The 14,346-nt window shown below is 37.0% G+C and overlaps 1 protein-coding gene across 7 annotated transcripts in view; it reads right to left on the reverse strand.

Moving 5' to 3' along the window:
* RAPGEF6 (Rap guanine nucleotide exchange factor 6) overlaps positions 1-14,346 on the reverse strand; it is a 217,613-nt gene that overhangs the window by 181,664 nt on the left and 21,603 nt on the right. For 5 of the 7 annotated variants that reach the window (XM_067731644.1, XM_067731648.1, XM_067731643.1 and 2 more), the window contains exons 2-4: positions 9,785-9,855; positions 8,771-8,827; positions 3,001-3,084 (exon numbers count right to left, since the gene is read on the reverse strand). In XM_067731644.1, the coding sequence (XP_067587745.1) occupies positions 3,001-3,084; positions 8,771-8,827; positions 9,785-9,855 (212 nt within the window). The remainder of the gene's footprint in view (positions 1-3,000; positions 3,085-8,770; positions 8,828-9,784; positions 9,856-14,346) is intronic. The other 2 variants (XM_067731645.1, XM_067731647.1) reach the window with 2 other exon arrangements.

A 14,346-nucleotide genomic window follows, 5' to 3' on the forward strand; every position in this document is an offset into this window, starting at 1 on the left:
CAGCTGAAATTCTGGCTGAGGCCGGAAGTACTGAATGGGTGGTGAAAAAAAGGACGCGAGAGATACCAACTACGGGCTTGTGAGCAGTTACAGAAACAAGGACTATATATTGTGTATATGTCTGGAGTTGTGTAAACGTTAACCATTTTCTTCTTCCCTCTCTTCCCCATATTTATTTTATATGTAAGTTGTTGGAGGTGAACTTTACAAAGTAGTTTGTAGTTAATAGAATATTCAGAGCACTGTGATGGAATATGTAATCAACAGCAAGTAATGACTGTTGGGACTGTGCATCTCCTTATTTTGGGGAGAGAGTAGGAACTTCTTTACTTATATGAACGATAGCTACATCTTGTTGGGTGGAAACAGAGTTGGATGGAAGCTCAAATGTGTTCAGAATGAAAACTGAGTAACCAAGAGAGTGGACTGTACCATTCATTTATTGCCTCTCAAGTTCAAATATATTTGCTCTCAGTTTCAAATTTACTTTGTAATAAAGCATCTGGATTTAGTCAAGATTCTCCTTTGGCCAGCTAGAAATGTTAAAGCTCTGTCAGTAAAGGGTGCTAGTACCAGGACACCGCAGTAGGAAAGTATTCTTTGCTCTGCGGGGTATGTGTGTGTAAAGCAAAGGGACGTCCTATCTCCAGCCTCAGGGCCCATCTGCACCCTGGGCCAGGTGAGGGTGAGGGAGGATTTTATTGCTTACCGGTCCTGGTCAGAGGATCTCTTCCTGCCCGCCTTGACTCAATAACTGTGGACAGCTCTGGCCCAGGGCAACCAAGTGAACTTCTCCATTAGCTATTGGGCTACAAGTAACATATTCACCAACAAGTTCTGAATTTCAGTTTTGGGGAGAGGGCTCCCCTTTCAAGTTTGTTCCTTCCTTGGGTACTCTGTCCCTTAGTTCCTTTATCCTTCTTAGTACCTAACTTCTTAAAGTAGTTAATAATTCTTTAAACTGTCCCTGTTCAAATTACTGTGTGGTTTCTGTCTACTCACTGATAAGGGAGTAACAAATACCTTAATATCTAGAGAAATAGGCTGTATTTTTATAACCTAGAAAACGACTATTATTCCTTGTCTTATACTAGGTACTGCTCATATCTGTTGATTACCATAATGATCATATCCCAACGCTATTATAATGAACAGAAGCCAAAAATTACTCGATGCTTAATATATGCTAATCATTATTCTACATATTTTATTTGTATTGACTCATTTAATCCTAACAATAACCTAATACAAGTATCTCTCAAACACAAAATATAAATCTCCTACCTAGGAACTGCTCTCTAAATAACGATTAAATAGACTTCTACAATCATGTTTGCTGTGAAGTTCATGATGGTTACATTAAAGCATTCCATGACTTTATTGTTTTAAAATCTCCTACTATCAGGAGTTCCCTGGCAGTCCGGTTGTAAGGACTTGGTGCTTTCACTGCCGTGGGCCCAGGTTCAATCCCTGGTCAGGGAACTAAGATCCCACAAGCTGAGTGGTACAGCTCAAAAAAAGAAAAAACAAAACAAAAAAAACTCATACTATCAATTATTTAAAAGATAAACTTCATTGTCTTGATCACAAACTCATGGTGAATTATTGTGGCTGATTAATGGCTACATAAAGTCCTTGACTATTCCTAACAGCAGAAAAGGGTGATAAAATATTCAAAAGAACAATACTAATAATCTTAAAATATAACTGTAGTCAGTTATCAACCCAGCTTATTCTGTGTCAGTAGCTAACTCATTACAAATCACTAAAGTGACTTTCAGAAACATAGTAGAAAGGAACAATACCCAAAAGGCTTAAATAACCAAGAACTATTATGTATTTTATTTGTAAAAAAGGTCAACAATATGCTTTATACTACTAATCAAGAAGTACAGATTTCATTTAACTAAAAGTTGATGATATAAAGTTTCAAGAATAAAACCATGGCTTTAAAAATGGCATCAAAACTGAGATGTCTCGTACCATCTGTCAAGTAGAATGTACCTTGATACTTAAATTTAATAGTTTTGCAACTAAATTAATTCAGCTGCAATTAGAAGTCTTACCTTAAAAGCCTAAAAATCTCTTCTCAACATTATTGGGAAAGTCACCAAAAAATTACATTTTTATGTCACAAAATTATAATTTGAGGCCCCAAAATCTTAAGAATTACTAACAGACCAAATTCTCTAAGAATACTATATCTGATCATCTTTCCAACCACTCTTCTTTTACCTAATAATTCTGATGATGATAATTAACAATTACTTGTAACAGCCAGGCACTGTTCTAAGAACTCTCTCTCTATATATATATATGAACTCATTTATTACTAAAAGCTGGCCTATGAAATACATCCTATTATTGTCCCTATTTTACAAATGAGGAAACTGAGGCACAAGGGGATTAAGTAATTTGTCCAAAAAGTATTATACAGTAGAGCAAAGATGTGAACTCAAGCAGTCTGGCTCTAGAATGTCAACTTTTACAGAGTTCCATTGAGAACTTTGAGTAGTAGCTTGCTATAACCTCATAAGGCACTTTAAATAGGTTCTATTATTATCCTCTTACATACAAGAAAACTATAATTTGTCCAAAGTCATAAAACTAATAAGTGACAAAATCAGGATACTAGCCTAGTTCGCATTACTCTAAAAAACGATTTAACTATAAAGATATATTGCCTCCCTATAACTAACAGCAATGAATGCAAAACCATCAGATAAATGAGATCAAATCTCACATACAACTAAAGATCAAATAGCAGTATTATATGCCATGGTGTAAACTATAGATTATACCCCCAAGAAATATGAAATTATCAGTTGATTCCTGCCAAGTACCTCAAATAGTACCAAAAAGCAAGGACATTTCTAAAATGTATCACCTACTAAGAGAAAATACACATCTACATAAAAATAGTTTAACGTAAGAAATAAAATAACTAGTTGTAATCTAACTTTGCCTATCACATGCACTAAACAGCAAATGTAAACATACCTGCAAGGAGGCAAAACCATGGAGTCTTTCATAAGCACAGATCCAGAAAGCAGGATATACCAACATCTGGCAATAGTTTCTGAACTGTTTAAATGAATAAGTAAATAGATGAGTAAATAAATACACACATTCACATGTATATGGATTCAGTACAAAATACAAAACATGAAAAATATTCTAATAATATCATAAATCATTAAAAATTAACTCTCCTTGGAAATTTTGCCTGTTGCCTAAGGTTTCATACAGACCATGTTCATATCTTACATAATCACTAGCTTAAGATATAGGCTTCAGAAATGTATGTTTATTAGCTCTATCTTATTAATTTATATCAGTAACTTCCCATTCCTCATTTTTGTGTACTGGATCACCACATTTGATGAAGATTAACTTAAATATTGTACTACATGTGCATATTAAAAAATTCTATTTCTAGGGCTTCCCTGGTGGAGCAGTGGTTAAGAGTCCGCCTGCCGATGCAGGGGACACGGGTTCGTGCCCCGGTCTGGGAAGATCCCATATGCTGCGGAGCGGCTGGGCCCGTGAGCCATGGCCGCTGAGCCTGCGCGTCTGGAGCCTGTTCTCCACAACGGGAGAGGCCACAACAGTGTGGGGCACGCGCACTGCAAAAAAAAAAAAACCTTAAAAAAAAAATTCTATTTCTGATAACTTTTATGTATATTACAAGCTTATTGTATATTAAAGACAATACTGTTTGGAATTCACAAGTTTATCAATGTTCCATCTTCATGTTCAACTAATTTGGATCTACCTCTTTCTCTTAAATTTCATTCTGACAGAAATACATTAAATGCCTACTCAATCTTTCACTTTATGTGTGTCTGAGGGATAAAAGAATATCAGATGACTTAAGTCCATCATCATTTTTAGTTCAGTTAAATCTCCAATGGAAACCAAGAATCTTGTTAGATGTTACTTTATAATCTAATCTTTTTCTCTTTCTCTAAAGTATTTTTAATTTACCATACCTAAAACTTCAATTAATTCCAATATGTAGACAATTCTAATTTTATAAAACAAACATTTCCTCTGAGCTGGAGAACTGTATATCTATCTGGCTAGCGACTTGACATGTTAGCTTGTATATCTAACACACAAGTCAACTTCAACATGTTCAAAATCTACCTATCCTTTCAAGCTTCATTTTTTTCATTCTTAATGAATAGTACCATCCTCCACCCAGAAAACTAAGCCTCCAAACCACTCTACATAGCACCCAGGATGAGCTTTCTGGGTGAATCCTATTGCCTACCATAAGAAAAAAGTATCATCAAGTTTCCAGAAGATACTTTAAAGTTCTTTATATCCATCCCTTCCATCTTCACAGAAGGAAGATAAAAATGGCTGAAAATCTCCTACTTAAGGTTCTTTGTTTGGAAATTTTACTTTCTAATTCTTTTGAAACATGACTTTTGTACAAGAAGGAATAAAAATCAGTAAAAGAAAATTCTGCCCAAAATCAAGACAGAAGAAAGTTATGATTGGATGCTACCATAAGCCTCTAATTTTTATCTCACTTTGCTGAAACAGTCACAAAGTTGTCAGCAAATTCTACTATAAACGGAGGAAAAATCCTGAAATTCACTCCTACTACCAAGAGAGCCATGCCAGCTCACGAATCAGAAACTGTTCAAACCTTGCAGAGAATTCCACTCTCAGAGCAGTTTGGCAATGCATCTGGTGAGTAAACACAAGGAAAGTGAAAGTCTTTTAACATGTGGCCATGCTATCTCCTTTCTCTTTGCAAGCAAATGAATCTAAGAATAATTTAGCCTAGAGAAGAGTGGCATATTTAATCTTGTCAGATGTTACTCCTTTCAAAGGCTTCACACTGCTCCTAAAATAAAGAACAAAAACTATTAAGGTGGTCTCCACCTGGCTCTCCACACCCCTCTCTTCCTGTTTCTTCCTCTCTGCTCGAAGCACTGAACATAGTGGTTTATTTTCACTCTTTCTATCATGCTGCTTCCCAGTTAAGGTCAACTATACACATTCTTTTCTCTGCTTCCACTAATCTCTGAATTTAAACTCTTTACTTAACTTCCACATTCATTTTTTAGAAATTCCTTTGTTTATGATCAGCCAAATAACAGATTTGGGTAACTCTTTATACTAATTTTTAAACAGCTTAACTGAGGTATAATCAATATACCACAAATTCACTCATTTTAAGTGCACAATTCAATGACTTTTATGATATTGAAAAGAACTGTGCAAACATCACCACAAAGAGATCTCTTATGCCTCGTTTGCAGTCAATCCCTGCCCCAGGTAACCAATAACCTGCTCTGTCTCTATAGATTTGTCTTTCCTGGACAGTTCGTATAAATGGCATCATGTAATATGTGATGTTTCTATCTTGCTTCTTCCATTTAGCATAATATGCTTGAGGTTTGTCCATGTTGTAGTGTGTAGCAGCATTTTATTCCCTTTTACACTGCCAAATAGTATTCCACTATACAGATGCAGAGCATTTTATCTATCTATTCACTGTACAATTTAATTATGTCGAGTTTTAGGCTAGTATGAATAGTGCTACTAAGAACATCTATGTACAGTCTCTGCACGTGTTTTCATTTCTCTTGGGTAAATATGTAAAAGTGGAATTACTAGGTCATATGGTAAAATTTTAAGAAACTGCCAAACTGTTTCCTAAAGTGGCTATACTTACATCTGCACCACAAATATATGACGATTCCAGGTGTCACCATATCCTCACCAACACTTGTTATGTTTAGACTGCAGATACTTTTTTTTTTAACATCTTTATTGGAGTATAATTGCTTTACAATGGTGTGTTAGTTTCCACTTTATAACAAAGTGAATTAGCTATACACATTTCCCCATATCTCCTCCGTCTTGCATCTCCCACCCTCCCTATTCCACCACTCTAGGTAGACACAAAGCACCGGGCTGATCTCCCTATGCTATGCGGCTGCTTCCCACTAGCTACCTATTTTACATTTGGTAGTGTATACATGTCCATGTCACTCTCTCACTTCGTCCCAGCTTACCCTTCCCCCTCCCCATGTCCTTAAGTCCATTCTCTACATCTGCGTCTTTATTCCTGTCCGGCCCCTAGGTTCTTCAGGACCTTTTTCTTTTCTTTTTAGATTCCATATATATGTGTTAGCATACATTATTTGTTTTTCTCTTTCTGACTTACTTCACTCTGTAGGACAGACTATAGGTCCATCCACCTCACTACAAATAACTCAATTTTGTTTCTTTTTATGGCTGAGCAATATTCCATTGTACCTATGTGCCACATCTTCTTTACCCTTGACTGCATCTACTTTTTAAAATATATTTTTAATTGAAGTAACACTGGTTTACAACATATGTTTCATATGTACAGGGCTTCCCTGGTGGCGCAGTGGTTGAGAGTCCACCTGCCGATGCAGGGGACACGGGTTCGTGCCCTGGTCTGCGAAGATCCCACATGCCGCGGAGTGGCTGGGCCCGTGAGCCATGGCCGCTGAGCCTGGCCGCACAGCCATGGCCGTCTGGAGCCTGTGCTCCGCAATGGGAGAGGCCACAACAGTGAGAGGCCCGCGTACCACAAAAAAAACAAAAAAACATATGTACATTGTATTTCTACTTCTGTATACCCTACAGCATGCTCACTATCAAAAATTTAGTTTCCATCCATTACCATACAGGTGATCCCCTTTACCCATTTCGCACGCCTGCAACTGTAGCTATTCTAATGGGTGTAAAGTGAATATCTCATTAATTTTTGTGTGCGGTGTAAGATAAGAATCTAAATTAAGTTTTTGCATATAAACACTCAATCACCCCAGCACCATTTGTTGAAAAAACTATGCTTTCCCAATTGAAATGCTTTAGTACCTTCATCAAAAATAAACTGTTCACTGGTGGTTCCTTTTTAATACTCAGTTGTGTTATACCCACATTGTGTGCACATCTTAGCTACACAGCTACAAGGCCATTAAAAAAAAAGCACACAGAAACTGTTTATAAATATAAGGGTTTATTTCTGGGTTCTCAATTCTGTTCCACTTATGTATAAATCTGTACTTTTCCTTGATAGCACTTAAATATGTGCAGCTATTTTAATTAACTTTCTCTCCCCCACTATACAATAAACTCATAAGGACAAATCCCGTTTCTTCCCACCACTCTACACCAGGCTAAGCATAATGTATAGCAGACAAACATTTAATAGTAAGTGAATGAATCAACAAATGAACAAATAAAGCTATTAAAATCCATATGAATCCAGTACTTAGAAATAATGACAAACGCAGTGTGCAATGAAACACTGAAGTTAATACCATTTCTCTATACCAGCTGCATACATATAATGAAAGAGATCACTGTTGCCAAAATTTTTGGAAGAAAAACAGAGAAGAATATCTTCATAATCTTGAGGAAGGGAAAGATCTTGTTTTTTTAAACAGGACATGAGAAGCACTAATCACAAGCGGAAAAACTGAGAAAGTAAGAAATTTCTTCTCTTCAAAAGATGCCATTAATAGAGTAAAAAAAGCAAGCCACACAGTGGGAGAAGATATTCACAACTTATGTACCCAACAAAGGACTCAGATATAGAATTCATAAAAATTTTCTACAAATCAATAGAAATAAGATAGCCCAACTAAAACATGGTCAAAAACTTGAATCAGGAGATCATAAAAGAGCTATCCAAATAGCCCATAAAAACATGAAAATCATTCATCATCATTAGTAAGCAGGAAAACAAAAAACAAAATCACGAGGTAAAATGAAATACATATTTTAGATTCTAATGTTACAAGCTCCTGGGACTTCCCTAGTGGCACAGTGGTTGAAAGTCCACCTGCCAATGAAGGCGACACGGTTTCGATCCCTGGTCCAGCAAGATCCCACATGCCGCGGAGCAACTAAGCCCGTGTGCCACAGCTACTGGGCCTGAGCTCTAGAGACCATGAGCCACAACTACTGAAGCATGCGTGTCTAGAGCCCGTGCTCCGCAACAAGAAAGGCCACCGCAACGAGAAACCCACACACCGCAACAAAGAGTAGCCCCTGCTTGCTGCAACTAGAGAGGGCCTGCACTCAGCAACAAAGACCCAACACAGCCAAAACTAAATAATAAAATAAATAAATTTATTAAAAAAAAAAAAAAGAATCTCTTAAATTTGAGCATGTGCATTTCCAATGCTTTTATTCCCAAGAATATTCCCAAGAAGAATGAGTAAATAGAGGTACAAAAACACATGAATAAAATATTCATAGAAACTTACTATTCATGATAGGGAAAAACTGGAAACAACCCAAATATTTATTAATAGTGGGAAGGATAAACAAACTGTTATTTTCACATAACTGTATACTGTAAAGCATTGAAAAAGAATGAATGCAAAAACATGGAAGAATCTGCAACATTTGTGAAGTATAAAAAGCCTGACCAACAAATTTTTATCTATATGAAATTTACAGAGACAAAACTAATCTAAGGTGACAGACATCAGAACTAGATTTCCTTTCCAAGACAGTTGACTAGAACCTTCTGAAGAGCTGATATGTTCTACATATTCGCTGCATAGTAGTTACACAGGTGTATATATTTATTAAACTTCATTGCACTGTGCACCTTCTGTGAGCCCTATGTACATTATATTTCATAGTTTAGGAATATATTTCAATCTCCTCTACAGAAACTGTTCCAGAATCAAATGAATTTCAATGCTAACAATCTAAATTTTAAACATTAATTTAAGCTAATTATGGAAATACTTACCAAAAAAGAACTTGATTGCCACTGTATCTCTCATAGCGTGCTCTCGCAGACATTAATCTAACATATTTTTTAAAAAGTAAAAATTTTTAAAATTATTTTATTTGAATTGTCTCAAAAATTGTTATAATTACAACAGAAAATTATCAGATCTATCACTAAATTTTTCACTGGAGTTTAAAAATATGATCACACACACACAAATCTGTTGAATAAATATAAATTTGCTTGTATTTAAAAATACTTTACTACTAATGCCCTAGTTTTTTTCTTTCTTCTTGATATACTTACTTGACATATACTAATATCTAAATTATGTTACACAGAAAACAGAAAATAATAAATTCCAAACAATTATATTTAGAATCTGGTCCATAGCCAGAAACTTAAAGAATAGCCAGAAAAAGTGATAAGTAAGCTGGTCATGGAAGAAAAACACAGTTTAATTAAAATACTATGCAAAGTTATAATAGTTAGTGCTTATAGCACTCAAAAGTATCTTTACAAATATAATCACAATGAGACAAGGCAGCAGGAGAGAAAACTCATTTTACAGAATAGAAAAATGAGGTTCGGAAAGTTTATGGGTACTGTCCATAGGAGCTTATGCCAAATCAAGAGTCTTGCTCCTTCCTCTTTAATATAACACTACATCATACCATGCCCATCTCAAGCATTTGATACAATAAATATCAATACAAATTACAAAGAGAAAGTTCTGTTTTCACTAGCTAGCACAAACTGAGCACTGCACTTTGCTTTAAATATTCTCATTTAATCCTCGAAATGCTGCAACAAAGGTAATCTTTTTATCCCTATTTTATGGAAGACAAAACTGCAGCTTAGATGTTAAGACTTGCTCAAAGTCCCAGGGCTAAGGAAAACTGGAATGAGAAAGGCCCATTTCTTTGCATATCCTATAAAAAGCCCCTAAATGATTTGGTCCCTGCAACTATCTATCCAAACTCATTTGAATAACTCCTTAGCACATGCTCTTAAACACAGCATCACACTTACCTAAGCTGATGTTCCCTGAGATTTGATAATATTTCCATTCCATGAAGATAAGAATAAATAGTATTTAAGTCCTGTAGAACAGAAAAGACTTTAGATTAATTTTCAAATATACTTTTTAAAATATGATATCCCACAATTCTGATTTTAAGCAAACAACCATTTATGACACAACTGTTAACTACAGAAGAGTCACAAAATCTCTGAATTACAATAGATCTGAAAAGGTTTAGAAGAGTTCCCTCAACTCACACAGGAACCCCTCCTCAGCATGGCTGACAACCTCTACTCAAACAATGCCAAAAAACTCATTATTTCATATAAAAGTCTATTTCATTTCTAAACAGATGCAATCTTTCCTCTTTAGTGACCTCCAAATATTTGAAAACAGTTATCTTGTCTTCTTTTAAGTCGTTTTTTTTTCCCTCCAAATAACAAAGTCTAAATATTTGCAGGTTCCAGATCTTTAAGCATCCTAACTGATCTCCTCTGGAGATGATTCTGTTTGTCAATATTCCTCTTAAAATATGATTTTCTAAAAAAAAACTCTTTTCAAACAGACTCAAGGTGGTATTAATCTACCACTAAACAAAACTGACATCCAATGGGACAATGCTATTGTTCACTCTCCGAAAGAACTGGGGAACATTTCTCTAGCACTCATTCAGATAATTAGATATTAATAAACCCAGGTTAATAAAGTATAGTAGTATAGTATAACCTCAGCTAAGAGCAATGGCATAGCAAAAGGAAAGTGTGGAAGCAGGGAACATTCCTGACAGAAAAGAGTATTTTACCACAGAACGCTGATGCACGGTGATTATAAAGAAGCTTAAATTCTCTATGTAAAATTTACCTCCTTATTCTCTTACAAGGAGTAATGCCTCTATATCAGGGCAGACTGCTCTCAAACACTACTCTCTTTGATATATAACAAGAGAATTATCAAATGACAGAGAGAAAAAAAGAAAAGACACATAAGACAACCTGTTTCCCCAATATGCTACTAAGACAACAAGGAAGCTCTAAGAAAAAAAGCAATAATCTGATTCCAAAGCTTACAACTGCCAATTAACCATGATGGATTCAATGACCACACACATCTCTGCTAAATCCTTACCAAAATAAGAGGGAAAAAGATTTTTAAGTATATATATATATATATATATATATATATATATATATATATATATATATATATATATTAAAAAAAGAGATGAATAGATTAAAAGAGGAAACCACAGCAAATGAGTCTATAGACCTAAAAAAGGTCTATAAAATTCTATAAGACAGCAGATGGAGCAGTGATATGATAAACTGTACTTCCAAAGAGGGCTACAATGATATGTCTTATCCCATATGCTCTTTTGCAATGAGACCTTGTCACTCCCTCATCAAAAGTAGGAATCTAGGTGCCCTCCGCATGGATCTGGGTTGGTCCTGTGATTTGTTCTGACCCAAAGAATGTGCCAGAAGTGAGGCCGTGTAACTTCTAAGATTCAAATACCCTGAGAGCACCAATGTTGTGAGGAAGCCCAAAATAGCCTCATTGAAAGAGAAAGGCCACATGAAACAGCACCAAGGAACCGGATATGTGATTCCTTCTTAGACCAGACCAGCTACCAGCTGAATAGAACTAAGAGAATGATCCAAGTCGAGGTTCTGTGGGGCAAAAGAAACAACCTCCTAGCCAAAACTTTCTGAGTTGAGGTCAGAAACAGAGTCCTGGAAAAAGTCTGGCTCATAGTGACCTCACTGAGCCTGCAGACCCACCTAATAGTCTTGTCTCTCTCCACTCCCCAAGTTTATAACTAGAATTTTTTTTATCTGGCAGTTAGAATAACTCCCACAAAGGAACCTATGTGGTAAAAGCTGTCATAGTGGAAAAAGTCAAGTGGAAACCTCTGAAATTGCCCCATTCCCCAGAACAAGATAGTAAATAAAAGACAACATTGCTTTTCCAAAGAGGCAAAGAAGCCAAGACTAGGGCCGCCAGTAAAGGCTTAAAAGTATGCAGGGGTGACAGTCCTTCTCATGCATCATCTGCAAAAATCAGACGGATCCTAAAAAACGACTATAGACTGTCATACACTTAACCAAATTTTAGCTCTGGGCACAGCTGCAAGTCCCAGACATAATATTGTTGAAGGAATGATTAATTAAGCTTCAGGTATTGATTTGGTGAATGTATTCTTTTCCATTCCAGTTACTAAAGTAAAAAGTACAAGAAACAGTTGGCAGTTGTGCAGGACAATATTAACTTACAGTTTTGCCTAAGGGCTATTGCAACTTTCTCAGTCTCTACCATAATATAACTTGAAGCCATCTAGACCACCTAAGACATTACGTATGTATTTTGCTGACTGAACAGAATGAACAAGAGAATGAGCAAGGAGTGGCTGGTACCCTGGAGTCTTGGGTAACACACTTGAACTCCTGGAAGTGAGATATTAACTCTATGAGGGCTCAAAGACCTGCCACTTCAATGTTTTCGGGGGTGCAGTGTCAGAAGTATTACAAAACATCCCTTCAAAAGTAAAAGACAACTTTTGAGACTTCAGCTTTCATTCAAGATGGAATAAGAGGGATTGGACTTACCTTCCATCTAAAACAACTAAAAATCATAATAAATAAATGAAACATTTTTCAAGAGGTAAGACATTACGAAAAAAAGACAGTGGCATTTGAGAGAGGGGAAACGAATGAGGTGATTCATATAATTATCATACCTTACTACCTGGTTGTATCTTGAGAAGAAGTAGCTGGCCACCTGCAGAGTAGAAGGTAGCTCAAGTTTGCAGAGCCAGACAGAGAGAGCGCATACTACACAGAAAGAAAGAATGTTCTGAAAACCTACAGAAGGTCTCACTTGAGTCTAGTTTGAGTACTGATCTTTCCATGTACATGAAGAAATACCTCAACTCAGGGAAAGAACCATCTGAAAGGATTAGAGTAGTGGTCCTCAATCAAGACTGATTTTGCCCCCTGGGTGACATAGTGATATCTGGAGACATTTGGGGTTGTCATAATTTTCAGAGGGGAAGGCGGGGCACTACTAGCATCACGTGACTATAAGCCAGAGATGCTGCTAAATATCCTATGATGCCCAAGACAAGGCCCCAGAATAAAGGATTCTCTGGGCCAAAACATCAACAGTTCTGAGGTTTAAACTTCTTGGATTAAAGGGAACAATACCCAAAACTCACACAGGGACCAGAAGAGTTACTATTCCCACCAGGGAGAGTGGAAATATCTCATAATTCAGAATGCATTTAGTAGAGTACTCAAAAGCCTTTGGATTCAGTACTGGGCAAAATTAACACTGCACTAAATGCTACTCTGGTGCTACGTAGCATAGCTCAAAAGAGAGCCCCAAAGGGTCATGAGATTTCCAAATTACCTGTGTCCCAGAAGAACATTTACAGGAAATAAAATATACCCAGCACATAAAAAAGTAAAATTCACAATCTCTGGTACTCCATTAAAAATCACCAGGCATGAAAAGAAACAGGAAAAATGACCCATAAGGAGGAGAGAAAAAATCAAAACCAACTCAGTAATTACCAGATAACAGAATTAATACAAAAAGATATTTAAAAACTTACTGAAACTATATTCCATATGTTCAAGAAAATATAGAAAAGATTAACTATATAAGAAGGGACACTAAAAAAAAATTCCAGAGATGAAAACAACACTGAGATGTAAAATACACTGGATGGGATAAGCGACACATTAAGACACTGTAGAAGAAAAGATTTAAAAACTTAAAGACACAAAAATAGAAATAAAAAATAAAATACATGGGGAAAGGAGATCAAGATGGTGGAGTAGGAGGATTCAGAGCTCACCTCCCCCAATGAACACATCAAAAATACATCTATTGTACATGTGGGGCACCTCTCACTGAAAACAAACTGGAGACTGGCAGAAAGGCTCTTATACAACCAAGGCTGTAATGAAAGATCCACATGAAATCAGGTAAGAAAAGAGGAGAAGCAATCAGGTGAGGACCTGTGCCCCTAGGAGGGGATACAGCAGAGGAGGGGGACTGCATGGGCTCAGAGACCCTCCCCAAACAGTGAGGGGTGTGAACCACATATTAGGAAACCCAGCCCTGGGGTCCAACACCAGAAAGATAAGTCCTCTTCTTGGCTGACTTGAAGACCAGTGGGACTAGCTGGGGCTGAGAGAAATCTAGACGTTGCTAGTGAAGAGCACCCACGTGCTTGGTTTCTCTCAAAACAGGGTGGAGAAAGCAACTGAAAATGCCAGGTACTTTAGCTGGCTTCCTGCATCTGCCCAAACGTGCACCCTGGCTCATGCTGAGGGCCGCTTCAGCCCCTCTTGCTCCATGGCACAGCTCCCCACTAGGGTGAAGGCTGCCATAGCCAAGTAGAGTAGACAGCTGTGGCAGACAGAGCCAGCCCAGACCCAGCACTGCATCTGAATGGGGTGAGGGCAACCATTACTGGCATTCGTGGGGACAGCAGATCAGAAGCAGTCTGGAATTCCAGTGTGCTGGGACTGCCCCAGTGTGCACCTTGACCCACATCGACTGCCCA

The sequence above is a fragment of the Pseudorca crassidens genome, chromosome 3, assembly GCF_039906515.1.
Source record: "Pseudorca crassidens isolate mPseCra1 chromosome 3, mPseCra1.hap1, whole genome shotgun sequence".
NCBI lineage: Eukaryota > Metazoa > Chordata > Mammalia > Artiodactyla > Delphinidae > Pseudorca > Pseudorca crassidens.